The 21,730-nt window shown below is 32.1% G+C and overlaps 2 protein-coding genes across 2 annotated transcripts; one reads left to right on the top strand and one right to left on the bottom strand.

The window, feature by feature from the left end:
- The first annotated feature begins 123 nt into the window (after window positions 1-123).
- Window positions 124-15,506, top strand: LOC111620234 (ADP-ribosylation factor-like protein 5B). Its single transcript, XM_023362133.1, has 6 exons — window positions 124-379; window positions 6,903-6,963; window positions 7,355-7,502; window positions 10,140-10,223; window positions 12,094-12,245; window positions 12,332-15,506. The coding sequence occupies exons 1-6, from the start codon at window positions 334-336 to the stop codon at window positions 12,381-12,383; spliced, it is 543 nt and encodes a 180-aa protein (XP_023217901.1). The 5' UTR covers window positions 124-333; the 3' UTR covers window positions 12,384-15,506.
- A 2,888-nt stretch (window positions 15,507-18,394) lies between these two features.
- On the bottom strand, window positions 18,395-21,589 carry LOC111620233 (GPI ethanolamine phosphate transferase 2-like). The gene has a single exon (XM_023362132.1). The coding sequence runs from the start codon at window positions 21,467-21,469 to the stop codon at window positions 18,557-18,559; it is 2,913 nt and encodes a 970-aa protein (XP_023217900.1). The 5' UTR covers window positions 21,470-21,589; the 3' UTR covers window positions 18,395-18,556.
- Window positions 21,590-21,730: the final 141 nt, after the last annotated feature.

Raw genomic sequence — 21,730 nt, 5'->3', positions numbered from 1 at the left:
ACTTTGTATATAAAAAACCAAAGGATCGATCAACTCCAACAATCGACATCTGATAATCGAGAGCTAACGATCTCCGATGACGTCGAATGCTAACGCAATATCATCACGTGGCTTTAATTAACCAATCGACGGTGCCGTTACTTTTTTTTCATTTATTTATTTTATTTGCCATCAGTCCAGTTTGTAGTAGCTCAATGCACAGATAACGAAGGAGAATTTCTTTTTATTTTTTAAGTTTTTAAGTAAAAGTATACGCCGAAATCAAGGCATGGAAACGTTATAAATGTATATTTAGTGATTTTATAGCATTTAAAATAATATATTCATGTCGAAATGGGATTATTATTTGCCAAACTTTGGAGTTTGTTTACAAACGAAGGTAAGAATTAGGCCTAAGTACAAGACAAAAGATTTCATCTTATTTTCGTATTTATTTATGTAATTTATAAATATAAGTCGAATATTATTAAATTTAATCATGTTTTAATTACTATTTAATTGATTTTATCTTTGCTGATTGTAATTAAGTTTATGTGCCATATGTTTTCATTATACTAATTTGTATCATTGATTTTAATTGGCTTTTAGGTGTTAAGGCATCCTCTTTCCTTATTGGTTTATTTAAATTTATAGAAAAATAGTAATTTCTTGTATAATTCTACACTGAAGACCCTTCTAGACAAAGGATTTGCTGCTTCCTGCTTGAGATGGGTTTCTTTGACCTATAAATTTGATAGATTACAGCTGTACGCTGTTGAATTTGCCTTTTCAATATTTAAAGGTAGATGTACCCGTTTCTGTGTTGCGAGACAATTTACGGCCGTACGAATGTTTAATTTTTGGAGGAAAACAAAGAAAATAACACTATATGAAGTAGATTTTAAATTATACTGGGCTTTATGTTAGACTGTCAAAAACTTTTATGGACTCTTCTGCGTAAGTTTTCTTCAAACCCGAGGGAAATTCCCCCATTTGCTCCCACTCGATGGCTTTGGTTTTATATATTATTCTTCACTAATAAAGTAAATGTAGTTACGGTTCTTGTTTATTTTTTTTAAATAAGCAACCAGTTTATCTACTTTAAGACAATTTGAAGCAGTATAAATGCTTAATTGGAAGGGAGAAGGGTGAAATAGCGATAACAAAGAATTAACATCTTTGGGTATAATTTGTTCATTAATAAAGTCATTTGTACTTTAATTTCTTAAATAATGTACAAAAGAACTATATTGATAAAGAAATGATATAGTTGTTTAGTTATATTTTTTTTTATATTTTGATTTGGAGGTTGTTCATTTCTATCTGTACTTAGTCATTGACTAGAGTTGCAGACACTCGTTTCTATACATTTCTATTGTTATATATCCACGGAGGCCAAACTATGGCTCTTCTAGACACTTATTGCATTACATATTATGGCCAAACTGATGCTTTATACATATAACATATAAAATACAGTTTCAATAGAATATGCAGCTCTTGTAGGTAATATGTAGCTCCTGTCAAGATTTGGCTGATCCTATTATATATTGTCAATGTATCATACTCATTCTAATCTTCTGCCTTCTATCGGTCCACTTGTTATTGAATGGATAAAACCGAACACGTTGCAGTTTTGCACCTCACCAACAGGCTAGATGCGTGGAGTTTTCCAGCTTTTCTTGACATGTTTAGTGTCAAAATAATATTGCGTTGCTTTGTACTGTCAGTCAAATCCGATCCTACCTTCTATCTTGACTTATAATGTTAGCATATCCCAGAGTCTAGTTCAGGTTTAAACAACATAGACAAACCTTCAAAAATAAATAAAATATACACAAAAATTTAGCACGAGTCTTCAGATTTGCTTTAAATCCTACTGATTATTGCATTTATATATAATTTGTATTAAATCGCAGCATCAAAAGCTTTATTATAAGTTGTAATTGCTTAAATTGACTGGATAAAAAATTTGGTAGCTTTTATCATAATTATAATTTGCTTATCAAAAAATTTACTAATACTTTGTTATTTAGGTAATTAATAATAAATAATTTATGTCAGGTACATACTATGCTTCTAATTAACAGTTCTATTGTCTTGTAAAACTTTATTACAGGTTATTAGCATAGTAAAATAAATATTTTGCATATTTTTATCCAGTCGAGTGGATGTTTCGAGTGCGGAGAATGCATTGGTATCGAGAACAATTGAGAATTCATCATTTTTTTATGGATTAAAAAAACTAATATTTCTAGAGTGCTGCTAAAATTTATAAACCTGTTGCTTCTGTAAACCTGGTTATCATATAAATCAAGTGTCTGTAACCATTCAAGCGTACCTTGCAACACAAGTTGGCATGAAAAATTTGAAATATCATGTTTAATTATTAAACGACTACGTGCTCTGTCGAGTTTGAAACTAAGATTAACTATATTTTTGTCATTCTTTTTAATATAAAAATGGATTTTTATTAATCAAATGATGCACGTATCAATTTTCTTACCATAGTTTTATAAAGCAATAAAAAGCTTGCACACAGTTCTGTTCTTAATTAGAGATTATTCAACTCTATTCTGCGATATGTATAGATTTTATAGCAGTTTTTATAGGTTTGTGCGCTTATTTTCCTGGTGTTTACATAGAAATTTATTGGCTGTCTTCACAATTAGAAGATATTGTCCTAATTTAGAAGTCGTATATTCATTACTAGTATAAGTGTTTTCAGTTTTTTCCACACTCCATGCTTCTAAGAAACTATAAAGAGCAATTATAATAATATATCGATGATTTTTATAACTATTTTCTCAGTTTCTTAACATAAAATATGTGAAATTATACCTGTATAATTGTTATAAATAAATCAAAACATTATGATGTTTAAGCTTCAAGACTTTTTTGATATTGTATAAACTTGACATTTGTTCCAATGTGTTGGAATTTTATAATGTTGTTGTTATCTTATTAGATTCTCAGCTTTATCAATAAGCTGACAAGTTACGTTCAAAGTTCATCCTCTTACGATCAATCATGTGATTTTTAAAATGGCCATTTTTCAGGAAGTAATAAAAGAAACTGCTTGATTTATATGCGATATTATAATTATTATCCTCTTAAAGCACTTAAATTTAATTCCATATGTAAAATTAGAACAAAAAATGGTATCAAAGTTGAAGGAAACTTTATCACAAAAGGTTAGTTAACCCTCCAAACAGATAAGTTGTAAGAATAAACTGATAATTTCTCTTTATTTAATCCTTTGTTGACGATAAATATGATAACATTTATTCAGTAGTTAAAAAATAATTTACAGGTTTAATATCTAAATTTATTGTATTTTCAAATATCTAATTCCGTTAGTAACATTACAGCATGACACTGCATTAAAATGGCTGCTTTCTAGGTCTATTTCTATTGCATTAATTGCACGTTAAACTGCAAGCTAACATGTTATTTATCAGACTTTTCTCTTATTTTGCTAAAAAAAAAATTGCATGAAAAAAGCCATTAGTTTTAGCTTAAGTTTAAGATGAGAGGAAACTGGAGAATATGTAGTCTGTTGTCTATGAATATATGATTAAGGAAAACATCTCAAATAAATTGGTTTCTTTTGAGGTCATGTTACATTCTTCTGCGATAAATATAGCAAAATATTATTATTTTCCTGTAGATATAAAACATATGTATGATGCAATTCAGGCTGAATTTGCATACAAAACCTTAAATTTTTAGTAGTTTTACATGTTGCATTTGTAGAATAGAATCTCATAAATCATTAAGGAAATCAAAAAGCATTTTACTTGTCATAATCAGTATTATGCAATTAGATTTATGAGAAAATTTAAATTTGATTAAAAAATTAACCAAATTTTTCAACGCTAAATCAAGACAAGATAGGTTTCTAAGGATTTAACAGATTTTATGATATAAAGCAAGCATTTTTATTTTGAAATATAAAATAATTAAACAATTATATGCTTCTACCTTTGTATTTAATGCATCATTTATATTCTTTGTAAGCTAGAGTTTAGTTGTAAATGCCTTTTTGAGTATGAAAAAATTTTGCAGTCTAGTTAAAATTAAAATTCATCAATATTCAGTTATAAAAATACAGTTTACATACGCATCTGTATAAATGTATGTTATATTTTATGATTATTTAAATTAACTTGAAGGATGTAACTTCAATCATCTTATACAAGTAGAAAGATTGTACATGATGAGTAGTCTTGATCTTTCCTCAAAACTGCTGCTTATTTGAATATAGGAAAAGGTTGTTTCCTGTTTCCTGTTGCCTACCGTACTCTATAGAGCTTAGTCAAGCTATTTTCGAAGTTTTAAAGTTTTCAAATACTTGCAAGAATCACAATTGGAATATTTCCTTGCGGTGATTGCTTACTGTTGGGCTAGCTTTAATGGATAAAAATGCATAAATAAATAAAAGTCAGAATGTTCTTATTCACAAGGGACTTCATTAGTTACATGTACATTTTTTGAGTCATTTTTGACTCCCTCCCTCCCTCCCTATTGTATACAATTGCCTTTTTCCAAAATCTCCGGGCATTATCACTAAAAAATATCCATAGCTGTATAATATCTTGCCCCCACCTTCCTAATTGAGGGAGGGAGTTGAGGTATTGTTTCTCTTTCTCCCATCTTGTACAACGATGTACTTTTTGCAACCCCTCTCCCTTAAACTGTATTAATAGATAACTCTAATATAAGTATTAAATTTTTATAAAATAAAATTTAAAAATATATAACACGAGACCCCATACTTTCCTACTTTAACATATGATAAACAATGCAATAAAATGCAAAATGCATTTCATAATTTATCGGTGTGGAAAATTTTAATGAATAAAATAACTTAATAGTTATATTTTAAAAAATAATTTAAATTATTCAGTTTTGTTGTATTTGTAAATATTCATAATATGACAAATTAATACTTTGAAAATTCTATATTTTTATTTGATAGTGTGTCAAATACACTAAAATTTTCCCAGTGTGTTATATAATTCTATCACAGAAGTACTTGATTTACAACATAGTTTGATTTTCTATTGTACTTTATTATTTGTTGCATTTACCATCAAACTTGTGTTTATGCTTTCTGTCATCAAAAGTATCAGCTAGTTCAACAATCATTAATTAAGCTATAATAATAATAATAATAAACAATATCTGTGTTCAGTAGAAAGTACATTTTACAAAAAAATTTTATTCATCAATTTGGAATACTTTAAAGCAAATTTTGTGGAAAAAACTGTCATTTTTGGTAAAAATAATGTTTAATTTACTGCATAAAATAATAAAAATGAGCATTATAAATTTAGATTTCACATAATTTAATTTTGTAGAGTACAGAACAATAGCCTAATCTAGTTTTTAATCTGAAAAAAAAAAACACATTACAAAACCTGCATGTCCGCATTTTTTACTCTTATCATTGACACAAATTCTACTGCGATCCTTTACGTTTGCTTTTAAATCAATCACTTTCCACTCTAATATGCATCAAATATTCAAATTTTCCCTTTTTTTTTTAAAAAAAGTTATCAGAGCGTCTGCATCAGAATTTAATTTGCTCTTTTCCTAAATTAATTCAAGTAGCATTAACTGTAAAGTCTACGGATCGGATGTTTATAAAAATAAACGATTATTTTACCTTATCTGTTTTTTAGATGCTTGTTTCTTAGGAAAAAAAAAACTTTATCTGATTATTATTTTAGACTGTGTTTCTTTTTTTAAAATTTCTTAGTATTTTGTCAGAAAGAAATCCTTAAATTACATTGTTTTATTAAAAATAAAATAAAATGAGAGAATTCTAGATAAGCTCAAATGATTAAAAATTGTCGCATGGTTTGTTTCTCAGTACTTATCTTGTACTTTTAAACATCTGTTTTTTCACTTAATTTCTCATCCTTGACACTCTTGCACTTATTTTTACTTTGCATTCACTGGATTGTTTACTACAAAGACATAAAATGCTTTTATCGTTAATTTTCTCATTTTTTTTAAGTGTTTGTAATTAATTTGAAGCATTCTTTTAGTCGTTAAGTCTTAAAAATGTTTTAATTTTCATTTAATTACATTTAATCAGTGTTTAATTGCATTTTATGGTTATTTTAGATCACTTTTAATGCAGTATGCCTTTTTTTTTTTTTAATCGTTAAAAATTTTGTATCTGTTATTTTGCTTTATGAAATCAATTTATTTGAAATTTATATTTATATTTTAATTTCTCTAAATGCAACTTTAGATTTACTAAGATCAAGAATAGGAACAGGAACTGCATCAGATTCTGTCATTTGATACTGATGATATTATATTATATTCATCATTTAAAACAATTTGAGTAATAATTACTGTATTAATAATACCTTTTTCCTGTTTATGATAGCTCAAAATATTAAAAATGTATAAATATTACAATAGGAATACCGTAATAACTTCGTATTAACACCATGTATTTGCAGTTACACTAAGCATTCCTGTCAATAAATCTTGCACGGTAATACTAGCAGAAACAAGTGACCGGGTAAGACTGTTCCAAAACAGTAGATTTGTTAATCGAATATCATTAATAGTACATAAAAATAATCTGTTTGAAATGTTTGTGCATTTTTTTAAAACAACTTGGAAATTTATAATTATATTTCTGTTTTGAAACCATTTTGGATCCGCTGATCCTCATAGATGGTTCCTTGCTATTCAGACATGGCGTTGTGAACTGGATGGTCTGATTGTTATGAAAAAGACCCTCATAATCCCACTACAGTTGTTTTGTTTGCATTTGATCCAGATGACTTTTACTTGTTTCTTTATCTTGTGTGTATTTTTGTACACTCTTCGTCATCTTAATCTTACGTACCTTCACTTCATATTAATGTATCTTATCGTCATTTTGCTTCTTACAGAACACAAGATAGTAATTGTGGGTCTCGATAATGCCGGAAAAACTACGATATTATACCAATTGTAAGTTTCAAATATTTACCAGTTTAATTATAAACTATTTATAAATTATTATTATTATTATTAGTTTTAGTAGACTCGTTCCACTTTGTAATAGTTAAAATACAATTAGGTAATATCTTTGTAACAGTTGAAAAGGAATTAAAACATCAATGAAACTTCAAATTAAATTAATTGTAATATCGTAAAGATAATTAAAATTATTAAATTGACGGAACATAACTGTAATTTGATTTTATTTGTTAGACTAACGTTAGATGCTAGTTTGTGTTGTAATTACAAAATGATTAGCTTGTGTGCTATAAATAATTTAACAACATTAAATTGTAAATTTTAATATAATCTAATTTAAGAACTGTGGTAATTAATTATCGAATTTTTGCTATTATTTCAGTTTAATGAATGAAGTAGTGCACACGTCACCGACGATTGGAAGCAACGTGGAAGAGGTGGTGTGGAAAAATGTTCATTTTATCATGTGGGATCTCGGTGGACAAGAGACGTTACGGGCAACATGGAACACTTACTACAGTAATGCAGAGGTATTATTTTACAATTAAAAGCATAACTCAAGTGCTTAAGTGTCAAAAGAAAAGCAAAGCATGCAAATTTAGTTTTATTTTTTACATCATTACGTGTTTCTTTGTTTACATAACTGCAAAATCCTCATATGGTTTTAAAGGAGCTCTGTAACTATATAAATAATAACAATATATCTCAAGTAAAACAAGCTCTGTAACAATGATAAAATTATGCCCCTTCTCATCCTTATTCATAGAATGATAGGGACAATATTGAAATTTCAAATGGATCCTACAGAAAAGTATATATTTTTAGGTCCTACAGAAAAAAGACATGAAACTTTTATCTAAAGCATATTTTTATAATGTGTATATTAAATGGACAGTTGAGGCTTTGAGTTGATTCACTTCTTAACATGTATTATTTTTATAAAACTCTAATACTGCATGTTATTTTGGTGGTCACTGTGCACAGATTTCAAATATTCTCTGTTTTGTGTCTTCTCTAAATGTAGGTGGTAGGAAGTATTAGTTTTCCTGTAGAAAGTAATCAAGAGATGATATCAAGTGAAGGAGGTGACTGTCAGATGTCTACAGTCTAATCATCCATTATTGAATTTCTGTTTTAATAACAATATGTATGTGTGACTGGCAAAATATGGAACCTTGCTACCACATTTTCCTTCCTCAGATTTAGATACATCTTTTTTATAGTCAGTCGCACAATTAAAAGGGCAATTTAAATCAATTCAAAGCTTTAACTGTTATAATTTTTAATAGATATGTTATAAAAATAATGTTTTAGATGTAAGCTTCGTGTTTTTTTACCATAAAATCAAAAAATATATACATTTCTGTAGGGTTCTGTTTTGAAATTTTAAATTTGTCCTCCATCTCCCTATGAAAAAAAGGTAAGGAGTGACATAATTTAATCATTGTTGATGTATGAAGAGAATTTAAATCAATAACCATTATTTTAGTTTTTCTACAATCATTTTGTCAAGTTATTCAAATTTTTTAAAAGCATTTTAACATTTACTTTACATAAAATAGATACCGTGTAAATTATCATTAATTATATCATTGATATTATTAGTTTTGTGAGCAAGAAAGATATAATAGAGTTTTGTGAGCAAGAAAGATATATGAGTCTCCAATTTTCTGTAATTTTAATTTCAATTGAACTTTAAAATAGTTTTGATGTAATTTTTCTTCTTTATTCATGCTTGATAATGACACTTTCTTATTGAACACTGCATTAAATTATTAATTTCTAGGTAAAAACATAAACAGATGATTATATTCATAATCTTTTGTATGTTGATTATCAAATATAGTTGTAGAAGCAACAGGAAGAAATAATAATACAAATTCTCATTGTTAAATACCAGGAAACTTATAAAGGAAAATAATTCTGTTTTTATATTTATCATAAAAAAAGTAACTTGTGACAAATAAATCATGCAGGTTAGAGGAAATTTGCTAGGTGGATTAATTTTAGAATTATGAAAAAACTAGTTGATTTTACAAATTATATGTTATACAATGCATTCATGTATTTTATCAGAATTTAGTTAGAATATTTTAAATATTTGTGATTTCAGTGCAGATAAACAACTTTTGTAATTAACAATCATCCAAATTTATTAAGACGTTATCTCAGATCATTGATGTAGTCCTTTGATAAGAAGCTCAAAAATACTTTAACATATTTTTATAAGTATCTAAGCGTCCACACACTCCTGTTGATACCGAATAATTGTTCACTTGAATGAAAGTTGCACGTAGAATTTTAATCAGAAGACTTACAAGATTGGTTGATGTATTAATGTATACAAAACAGGTCAAGGTTATCTCGCATAGTGCAGAAATGTTGTCAGATTGAGGTAGCTGAGACATTACTGGACAATATTATCTTCTAACGAACATCCACAATTACAGGATTAAGGGCTTTGAAAATCCATGAGCAAAGGTGGAACGTGTTTGTGACAGTTCAGAAATTAATGTGTCTTGTGCTCTTAGCAAAGATAGTGTATAGCTCTTTTTCTTTATATGATAAAGGAACCATCATCAATATCATATATCTAGATATACTGAAAAATTCTCATTCCGTAGTTAAATTATGATGACAGAGAAGAGTGCAGATGTGTTGCTTCAACTTGATGAAATAAATTCAAGTGGGGTATATGATGTGTTATGAATGGTACTTCTATCAAACCAAAATGACTATTGAAGGTAAAACTTCATGTGTTTTGATATAAATTAATGCATCAACTGATTATCTTCTGATTAAAATTCTATAAGCTTTTAAAGTTGTAAAATCCTTTTTGAAACATGCTGTATAATGCCTGAAACTGTAGTTCAATGTTATCAATATGCATCACTATGATATATAAAAGGACATATTACTGTGACATACCACTAGACAGATACTTTGTTGTCCTTAGTTTCTCAGATTGAAAATTTGAAACCAATTTTGGGCTTGGATATTTGTATTTGTTGAATTTTAATAAGGATCCTTATGTAGGGAAGTGCATTTCAACACTAATACATTTAATATTGTAACCTTATGTGAAAGCATTTGGTCAATATTTTAATTGAAAGACTTGTATTTGTAAATACTGCTGTTTTTAAAATATAATTTATTGTTTTTTCCAGTTCCTCATAGTCGTGATTGACAGTATGGATCGAGAGAGACTTCTTCTGACAAAAGAAGAATTATGGAAGATGTTAGCTCATGAGGTAATTTGTTTTCAATAATTTTGATCTATAAACGCCATGTTGTTTTCAGTTTGCATATCATTGATATTTATCATTAACTAATTGTTATTAAGAGCATTCATTTGAGAAACAAAAGTAGTTGTTCAAATTAGTCTCAAGAACAGAGTTAGATAGATGAAATCCAAGACCAGATATGGAAACCTTGGGCAGAACGTCCCGATTAACTATATATAAACTTGCGATGCAAACTAGAAGTCACATTATTTCAATTCAGAACTTTCCTCTGAAAGCAGTTAATAGATCCGGCACAAATGTATTGTTAAAGGAAAAAGTATGATATATCGAGGCAACATACTACAGTATTTATTTGAAGTGGAGAGCATATATCTTAAATTAAATAAATTAAAAATTGCAGCCCGACAATGTGACAGTAAATAATTGTACATTAATGATTTGTTTTTCTCTGTGATTCCCTGTACATTCTAGTATTGAATATATTGTTTCTATAAAAGTTCTATGCATCGTTTCTTTTGTTACATTGCATATGCTATAAAGTAAGGCAGTTATTAATATATATTAAATTATCTCTGCATTAACGTACCCATGAGTGTGTCCAATGAGTGTTACTGGGCCTAGATTACGATAGATATAACACACCCATGCTAATCTAGATATAGATAAACATATGCACACACAAATAAAAAAAAAAAAAAACAGAAATATGCAGGCAGACAGACATATGCAACACACTAGGGTTAGCATATTAATATAGTAATTATAAATAAAGTTTGTATTCGGGTCATGTCTTCTGATTATTTTGTAATGCAAATACATATTTATACATTTTTATACAAATTCTAGTTTTATTACAAATAATTATTTTAATAACCATTCATGAAAAATTACATTTAAACTATTTATAAATTATTTGCACTTTTCAGATTATATATTAATAAATTTTGTGACCTGTTTTCACTAAGCGAGCTCTGTAAGTATAAAACTTGTTTTGATAAAATCAAGTTTTCTACAAAAGAAGAAAATTGGGTTTGCTGCGGGTTTCTGACAATATTATTGATAAAGAAACTTTGAGAGAATATAAAAATTGTATTCTCTTTATAAAGAGTAGTAATGTGCATATTCCAAATAAATGCACCTGTTACAATGCAATCATATTTGGGGATACAACATTACAGTAATACCTCGACTTACGTGAACCCAGAGTTACGCGATTTTCAAATCTCGTCGATTTGTCTTTTGTTTGAGCACCACACAACTCTCTGTTACTCACTCTCTCCACACTATTGTTCGGCTTACGTGTTCGGACGTGTCGCGCGGAATCGACACATAGCTACAGTTTATTTCTGTGTTTGTTATATCTATGGAGACTCAGGAGACTCTATATGGTGATTTCTTGTAACTGTGAACGAATCAAAAGACCAGATAAGATTAACGAGAACATTTATTAGCTTACATACATCCGACTTGGATTTTACACAAATTGCGAAATTATACCCCGACTTACGCAGTTATCGCTCGGTCCCACCTATTGCGTAAGTTTAGGGTATTACTGTAATCTTAATGGTAATTTAAGTGCTAATTTCCATTACTTATAGAAATTACGATCTTTCCTAACTAAAGGTAAATAGGACCAACAACTAATGCACATGAGAGAAAATTAGTATTGATAATTCTTATTTTCAATTTGATTTGTATGCAAAAATAATGCATTTTTGTGTGCCTCTCTGGAACTCATTGTGCACATTAACTTCAGTCTGAAGTGACATTGACCTTTTGTTTGATTTTGATCGAAGGAAAGGGCAGTGTTACATTTTGAAATTTTAAAGTTAGTTATGTTTTTTGTGTTATTTCAAACCTCTTGTTTTTCGTCTAGGATTTGACCAAGGCAAACGTCTTGATATTTGCCAACAAGCAAGACTTGAAGGGCTGCATGACACCTGCAGAGATATCCGAGCAGCTCAATTTAACTTCCCTAAAAAAGCACAGGTGGCAGATCCAAGCATGTTGCGCTCTAACAGGCGAAGGGTGAGTGACACCTTTGTTACTTTTAAACTTCCAAAATGTGCAGAGCACAAGTACTAAACTGATTTTTCTCCCCTCCCCTTTTCCAGATTGTATCAAGGACTAGAATGGATTTACTCACAGTTGAAGAACAAAACCTGATTTTTATTTTTACTTAATTCATATCCTCTTCATCATCTCCTGCAATTATAACTTTGACGACAGGCTGTGATATTCTTTGACGGATGGAGTCGAAGTTCTCTATGTGAGGATGATGCAAATCATCCTTTATCAAGTTTAGAAAAACTTATGAGAAAGTAACTTTTGGATTTGGACAAATTTTATAGCCGAAACTATACGAATGCTAAAGATTTTTTGTTTTTTTTTTGAATTTTTGTCGTAAGAGGTAGGAAGAAACGACAAATGATCCGCTGTCTCTCGACAAACCTCTACCTTTACACTTTTCGAAAAATTATTTATCGTGTACAGTTTTATTGGATGATTTTTTTGTCCATGTGGGACCAGTATATAATTTCGAGATTCGTCTCGATATATAAACTTTTTGGAGAGGACTGTATTTATTTATTTTTAGCAATTGTCCTCATACATCGGTTTTCCAGAATATTCCAGAATATGTTTCTTCCCATCTTTGTTTCATACATCCCTTTACTATCTTTGGAATTCCCAAAGTATATCTTTTCCAAATTTTATATCATTTGGAGTTTTAAGATTTGATATAGATATTCATTGTTGGGAGAAACTTAGTCTTTTTGTTTCATTCCGCTTTAGTGCCGTGAATAACTCTGTCACCGAAATTTTGGCTTGCATCGTCGCTCGTAGCGGACTCTTACTCAAAACACTTACAAATACCTAACAATTTTACACATATTAACCGTAGAGATTGTCTTAACTTTTGCACGAAACACTTCGGATCCATCTTAGTTTAGAAAACTAAGAGCAGAAAATGATTACAGAAGCATGAATGATATGCACAATTGCTAAAGTCCACGCAAAAGAGTAGACACCAGCCAGTCTGAGAGGGAAGAGTCTATGTCAAATGAAAGGGATTGAAGGAGAAGTAGTGTTGATATGTGGATTGCATTAATAAAATTTGTAAAGAAAGTAAAACAATAAAATTATTTTTGGTACAGATAGTATAAAAACGTTTTAAAAATGTAAAAAAAACAAAACAGGCAAACGATCAGATCCGTGTGTCAACTTTCACACATCTTCCATCCCTTTCATCTAATAGACCCTTCCAGCTTAGACTCAATTGTCTAGTATTTCATTGTGCAGACTATAGTGTAACACCAAATGATTGCCGGACTACATTGGGCTATAATAATGCTACTATTTAACAATTAAACATCAAGTAATTTGGCCTAGAGATGGGCATTAGGCACCATCTCAGAATAAATTTAATTGCTATTGTAACTTTGTACAGAAAGGTTTCCTTGTTATGTCTCATTCGGGTCTCATAAATTCTCATAAACATATCAAAAACAAAAAAAAAAAAAAAACGTGGAAAGTTGTAAATAATTCCATCTTTGTCACTTCCGGTTGCATTTTGATGCAAAGCGCTCAAAGGAACTTGCATAGAGAATGCAAGTTTCACTCGAACATTCTCAAATATTTTAAACAATTCTTTGATGGTGTTTCGAAGTAGTAAACATATTTTGTATCACTTCTGGTGAAAATATATACTTTGGGAAAGCACCGAAACATGCACTCGTTTTTCATTTTTAGGTCATAAAATTCTAGATAGATATTTTAAAAATTTATTTTGCCAATATTAATTCACGAGCACGGCGCACCAAAATATTTTTGCGACATTTTAAAATAATGGAAAAGAAATTTATTTTAGTAGAGATATGTATATTTTACCGATATATATTTTGTTTAATGACCGTCAAAGTAAACTCGCATCGATATTCCTTGTGGGAACTTTTGGTTTTTGAGAATCTCTTGCATTCTGCTGAGAAAATCTGCAAACAAGAATTTGACTGTTGCACTACATTTCTGGATGGTCCGCAAAGAGAGTAGCTACCATTTTGCATTTCTCGCTCGCTAACACACTAACGAGATCACCTCAACCTCGTCTAACAAATGATATTGCTGCTGCCAAATCTTATGTGAGAAATGAAGAAACTTTCTCACCTGCTTTGATATACAGAAGAATGCATACCTATGATACACAACGGGGAAACTGCAAAAAAGTCTAGAGAAATACTCAGAATACATATATACTGCCATATTGATATTTATGGAAATATTAGCATTTTAACAAACTACATTTTCGTGGTTTCTCATTTCTGATTTCATTTCTACAGAGTATTGCCCGCAGTGGAGGGCAATATTCTGTAAAATACTGGTTCCGCACAAATTTCTGCTGGTTTTAAAATATTTTTGGATGTTGGTTCTGTGCTAAACCAAACTTTCGGACTTCCAGACGACGCTTTGAGACTTAAATTTGAGTCGGTAACTTGCATTAGAAGTGCATCGATACAGTTCATGCAGATTACACCAGCGAGATCTAATCTTGATTTACACTGCCTCCGCTGCGAGTCATTTGGGCAATATTCACCCAAATCACAGATTCCCAGTATTGCTGTATTGTAAGGTCAATTACAGAAACAAGGTGTAAATCCAAAGGTGTAACTTACTCTTCTCCCGCTTATCGCAGAATTGCGAGTGATTCCAAATATGGAATTGTCTGTGATGCAAGAAATCTGACATACTTTAAATTGTTTGTAACATACTCAAATTGTCCTTCCATTTCTCAATCCCTAGTGTTTTTCTTCTGTTGGTCATGTTAACTTTTTTTGGAATGTTGAATTTTACGATTGTTTCCATTACAATTTTGTCAGTCGTTATGAAATGTAACATACATTGAATTAGATTCATTGCTCTTCTGCTTTTATAATTTATTAATTGAAAACTTAAATTTTCCATCGAAACAATCGAAAATCTTACCAGAAGCTTGTGCAATTCTGAATTTCAGATTTTCATACCCAGATTTGCCACAAACATTACTCTACCATATGCTCAATCTTTACAGCCCGATGCGTATGAAAATGTAAGATAGCGATCGATAAAATAAACTGTTTAATTTTCTGTATTTTACTTTGCAAAATTTCCATCTGTTTATGCATATGTCAGTCAAACACACACTATAAATGATTAGTGCTAAAGCAGCATTGCTCCAGATTTGTTGCTTTGCAACAAATCGTTGGTCTCATAATGAATTTATTCAGCATGGAGGCAAATTCCAAAGCAACATGCTGTCAAAAAGAATATGCAAATTGGATTTGTCGTTGCAAATTTTGCAACATTATTCTATCATCACAAACAAGAATACAAATTGGCATGTGCAACCAATTAACGTTCCACTAAAAATTGAACCTTGTCAAGCTGGTATGAAACAGCACGCTGCAGGATAATCGAAAGTTACGGCTGTGTCGGACATCCGTCACTTCCAACCTGCATAGTTAAGTCAAATCTCAATACCTTGCTCGTCGGGCAGGACAAATTCTCTGAAATTGCAGCTCGTGCGAACGGAACATTAATTTCCAATCCTTTGCAAAACTACACAGAAAGTCTGGGTAAACAAAGTTGCATATGGACAATGCGTGGAATACATACCGTGCTCTGGCAAAATAAGTTACTCTGTGGAAGCGAAACAAAACCAAGGTCCCAAGACCGGTCGTAATTTGATTGCGACGGCAATTTTGAGCAATTTAAGCAGGTTTGGTCAGTTAGCCATTTGTTTTTCGTTCCAAACATCGATCCGAAATACATTTGAACTCTGAAATTATTGGAGGAAGGGCTTCCCTATAGCTAGCGTATAAAAGAATCTCCAAATTAAGAAAAGACGACTCGTCGGTTTGCAGAAATATCATTTTCTTTTCTCGGTATAAACTGTATGTCATTTAAAAATAAAGTATTTTTTAAAATACCTGTGCTTGTGGATCATTTGTGTTGTCATACATTCTGTAAAATGAGTTTAAGTAACAAGTCATTTCGGCTAAATTACCGATCAAGGTTGACATTTTGAACTACCGGCTGCCAATTATTAGTCTGTTGGGATTCCGAACTTTGTCTGTACCCAAGTCACCCGCATCATGTAATGATAGTGTGTATTGTTAATAATTCTTGTCGACACTCAAAAATAATTTATTGAAATTGGAAACACCACACAAAACAATTAATTTCTATTGTCGTTCAACGTGTGCATAAACAAGAAAAGACAGGAAACAAGAGAAGAAGAAAAATTGCAAAAATATTTTGTTAACAGTAATTTATTATTATGGTTTTGCTTGCCGGCTATCGGGAAACCTCACCGTGCGACATGTTGCACTGTGCCGCAAGCAGCCACAAACAAGTTTAATTTTGACTAGTGTGCCTTAACTAGGATCTAAATTGCTGCTTTTATGATTTATTTGTTTGCTCCAACAAGGGATTATCAATAGAAAACACTTGCAATTATTTTTACTGTTAACCCTGAAGTCACTAAACTTCCATGCAGTTGCAGTTGGGAAAATAGTAACAATGTGCACATCCGTAGTCTTTAGAAACGTTGCTCTAAGGATGATGTCACTAGTGCGAGATTAGGTGGGTCCTTAATGTGTAAAATAAATTTTCCCTCCAATTTTTTCACATGAATGTAATGACATTGACATTTACATTTGCATCAAAGTTTCAGTTGGGGGAACTCGGCATTCAGACACTATCAATTACGGCTTTGCACCATATTTTGCTAACGCGCTCAAAGATGAGGTGTTTCGGCAAAGAATTTGTACATTTTGACAAAGTACCGAATAAGGTCCTACGGAGAGGTCAAATGGACTTATTATTTTTAATCTAAAGTACACATACAATACTATGATGGTGTGTGGAGGGCTATGACTATGATAAAAACAATATACTGCAGGTGTCAATGGATGGGCCTAGTATAAACTTAAGATGGTAGATGCTCAAATCGGAGAGGACTATCTGGACGGGAAATGTCTCGCGAACATTGGCAACCATGGTCAATGTATGAAAAACGGGGCTACGAAAACCAGCCTCAAATCTGTTTGTCGGGAACTTTGCGCGTTTCCAAGAGATATTTTCTATTATTTAATTAATGATTGGCGGTCTGTGCAGGTTATAAAGTTCCACTGAAACACTGCAAACCACTCATAACTTTGGAAAATAGTAAAAATGAGCCCAATACACAAATGCAATTTTCCACAAAAATCAGTTTGTGTCGAAAATCAGCACGAACAAACCATTATAGCCCAGATAAAAATTTACTAAGTGACAATAGATGCTGGAGATTAGAAATACCAATCGCCTATGAGATGCCTCTCTCCATTAGATCTGTCAGAAGGCATTGTGAAGATTTCCTTGAAGAAAGGAAAATAGAGAAATTGTCTAAGAGAATAAAATAAACTTCTTTTTAAATGTACCTCTATCGTTACTTTTTATTTACGGTAATTTTGCTTCTAATTTTACAGTCAAAATATAAAAACAAGGTGAGAATTAAAACATTTTGGCAAAGTATACACTTGACGGCCATTGTGCGAGTCGAATATCTTTTAACAACCGGTCGGGAACGTCGACTGTGGGAACCCTGCATAACTAAATTCTAAAGTATTAATGTACCAAATCAACAGGCAAATTGTCCAAAAACTGTTTTATTAAATAATCTTCATTGCTAATTTAAAGTAAAATGTCGGGTTGGCTCAGATGGTGCGGCATTCAATTACGTGCCAATGAACATCAAGTTATTGTTTAACATCCATTCAATTCTCACCGAGTGATCCCACTATAGATTTGCTCATCCCCTTTTAACAAAACAAATACAGTCGACACCCCTATAACACTGTTGATTATTCCGTTTTATATGAATTCCATGTTGTGCAAGTCACTTAGATTTTACAAATACGTGTGCCAGGCTGTGAACGGTTCACGTATTTGTAAAATCTAAGTGACTCGTACAACATGGAATTCATATAAAACGGAATAATCAACAGTGTTATAGGGGGGTCGACTGTAATACAGGAAAATGCTATCAAAACTAATTAAAAAATCAAACTGACATACTAATGTAAACAGAAATTTTGTAATTTTCCTAACTAACAATTACAAAGTTAGATAAAGATAAATTCCATTTTAAACATCCTGATAATAATTTTAGTTGCTTTGAAACATTGTAGAAAAACAATTTAAATATCACAGAATCTAAACAGTAACGATGAACTTTCTCTTACCCTGTGTAAATTCAGGAAACCACAAATAACAGTTAAAAAGTAATGACTTAACTTACCCGTTTCTAGATTAAATATAATTTATCATTGTTCAATTTTCTGGTAAGAAAACAACAGCATGAAGATAGAAAACAGTGAAAAAACCACGTTGTGTGTGCACTCATACAATAATTTTGGTGTAAAGACCGTCCAGATGAACAAGTGGTACCTTTGGATCAGCATAGTAACTAGATAAAGTGCAAAAGACAGGTATCGCATGCACAAGAGGGTGCTTGCACACTTCTGCACGTCTTTCGGCAATCTTCCGGAACCGCAGCCACACTTAAGTAGCGCCAACCTCTGGTGAATCCGAAATACTAACATAAGCAACCAGAAAACAATTCCAGAATAAGTGTTGCTCGCTATTAATATACCGACGAGTACGGGATGGTAGCTGGATACTCCGAGATATCCGGCAGATACGTCTATCGTTGATAAACTGTTAGAGTTACCCTGATAGAAGAAGGCGCACATGGCCATCCATGTATACACTATAGTTATAGATTCTATACTTTTGCTGGCAAGTAATTTTGCAACAAGCTTCTCCTGTAGGATGACACACGCTACTATCATTATGTTGTGGGGACGATGAAGTACGATCGAAAACACTATCCAGCAGTGTACGAGACACCTAAGTAGTTTCCATTTCTCGACGACATAATCGTCTATGTCTCCTTGATACGACTTGCAGAGGTACGTTAAGTACTTTATTGTTATTGTTGCTAGTAAGATGACATAAACCACTTTGATCAAGTAGTTTTGGTCACATTTGTCGATTTTAACAAAGAATGCCAACTGTCCGCTGCAGACTCTGTAGAAGTACACACACAAAATGCATACGGTTAAGAAGTAAGACTGTAAAGATTCTCTGTTACGGACTATCAATAACACGACAAAGATGATAGCCAAGATTACAACTGTCGTAAGCACCAATTTATTCTCCGGAAGATTTAAATAATCTCCGATGTCGGAGAGATGTGCCCATTTGTTACCCGTCTGATTCCAGCTACGGAGGATCCTGTTCAGAACAATCAATGCCAAGCTAGCAACAAATTTGCGATTTTTAACAAATTCATAGTCTAATACTTTGTTACTCGTTGTGCTCTTATTGTATACAGGTAATTCGGTCTTGTTCGAAGAATCTCTCGCAGACACATAACAAGAGAGTTGACAGTTACATTTAAATTCATCACACTCTTCCGATGTTTCAAAAGTTGAGTATAAACATATGATGAAGTAGGAGATTGTAATAAAATACCACGTTTGGTGTTCTTCTTCGATAAAGCTGGACGATAACAGCGATATCACGTACAGTGCAGTACCAAGGACAAGGAATATATTTGTTTCAGATGATAAGATAGAAGCAATTAAAGATACCTTCTTCAGAACACTTAAAGACTTTACGAACAGTAAACTGGAACAGATAAACGTGGCCGACACTAATAGCGTGTTCCAAGAATGAAAAATGACACTTTCTGAAGAGATACGATCCAAAATGTACAAGAACAATAGCGACACAAACACCATTGCTAACTCTTTCAGAGAGAAATCTACACTGTAACAAATCAACAGGTTGTCTTTAGAAAATGTCGCAATGTAACCCCAAAGTGATATTGCAGTCTGCCAACCGATTATAATGGCGACGATCAGAACGGCTACATTATACTTTGTTGCCGAATTTGTCAAGATTTCTCTCGCTCTCTCCATGTATGCCACATACTTTTGAATGATTTGATTGGCTAACGTATTAAGTTCTTCGGCAGGTGCTTTGTTATCGTTCAGAGAGATCCATCTTCTGTGTAGATGAAATGGTTCTATCATGTTAGGTTTGTGAATTAATTCTTCGTTATTTTCAAGCAAATAGTTTAGCTGCAAGGAATTATAATATAAAGCAAACAACTGCTGTTCCATTGTCATCTTTGTCATATTCATGACGTCCTTCATTGTGCGGCCGTAATTATTTTTTGGGATCGGAACACCGTAAAGGATGGACAGCGTCGATGCCATGTCGATTTGAAATACTTCATTCTCGAACTGAGAAACTTTCTCTTCATCCGTCGACAGAATAATAACGGGAACGGAAACTTCCAGTCGTGACACTCCGCCGTGATTTCCCCCAATGCTCATACCATGATCGCCCGTTACCACAATTAAATCAGGTAGAGAACTGTTACGTTTTCTTTGTTTAAGAGCTTTGTGAATCATTTCAATAACACCGTCCATTTCCTGAAGTTTGGGAGGTAGAAGCGGAGAATCCGGACCCGCCAAATGTCCGATGTGATCGACGCCGAGATAATGCAGGAAGAGTACGTCCCAATCCAATGATGATAACTCTGATTCTAAATGTCCTGTTACATTCTTATCCACTTCTGTATAATCGGAGACAAAGAACGAAGTGGTTCCTTCGCTTCGAGCAAAACGATTTGGAAAGAGCCTCAACCAAGTATCGTCACCGTAGAAGACCATTGTCTTGGAATGTTTCGACGCCTGAAAAACAAAGCTGTCTTCGTCCAAAGACTTTGCATTCAGATTAAAGATCAAGTCGACGAAACTCTGCAGGCTTCCCGTCAGCAAGGATTTAATTCTCGGCAACGTGACAGTTGGAGAATGACACCGTCCGACAAATCCTAGCGCCTGCTTGCTACGAATAAGACTCTCAACGTAGGGCATGGTGACTCCGTCAAAGAAACCGCTCTTAACCGAGGGGACAAAATCCGCTCTCAGGGCATCCACCACAACGAACGCCAACTTGTCGACGCTCCGTTTGTAAACGCCATCCTTACGCTGCGAAGACAGGATCTTGTAGTCCGGAACGTCCTGCAGGGTAGCATATCCTGTTGTTACAGTCTTTATAGGTAAGAACCCAGTCAGGAACAGATACATACAAACAGCATTAAGCAGAACAGTAACAATTATCAGGAGGGACAGCCTGAAGTTGTTAATTTTCGATTGATCCATAATATAACAAGTAAATAAGTGTAAAAATGTAGTTAAACACTCGTAAATGCGTCAGAAATACATAAAACAATCGATTTATGTCAATAACACGCCAACCGCACGCACCGCGAAGTCCGCCATTTTTTTTTTTTTTCTTACACGAAACAAGATGGCGTTCGATGCGCCCCGAGGTGTTTTTCATTACGATTTTAGATCGGTAATACATAACAATGATGAATTAATACTAGTAATTTCACAAAAATGATTTATAAAACATCACTT

Source organism: Centruroides sculpturatus, unplaced genomic scaffold (assembly GCF_000671375.1).
Source record: "Centruroides sculpturatus isolate CEXI.00-Female unplaced genomic scaffold, Cexi_2.0 scaffold231, whole genome shotgun sequence".
Classification (NCBI taxonomy): Eukaryota; Metazoa; Arthropoda; class Arachnida; order Scorpiones; family Buthidae; genus Centruroides; species Centruroides sculpturatus.
Note: the sequence above shows the minus strand (reverse complement) of the source record. Positions and strands in the feature narration are given on the sequence as shown.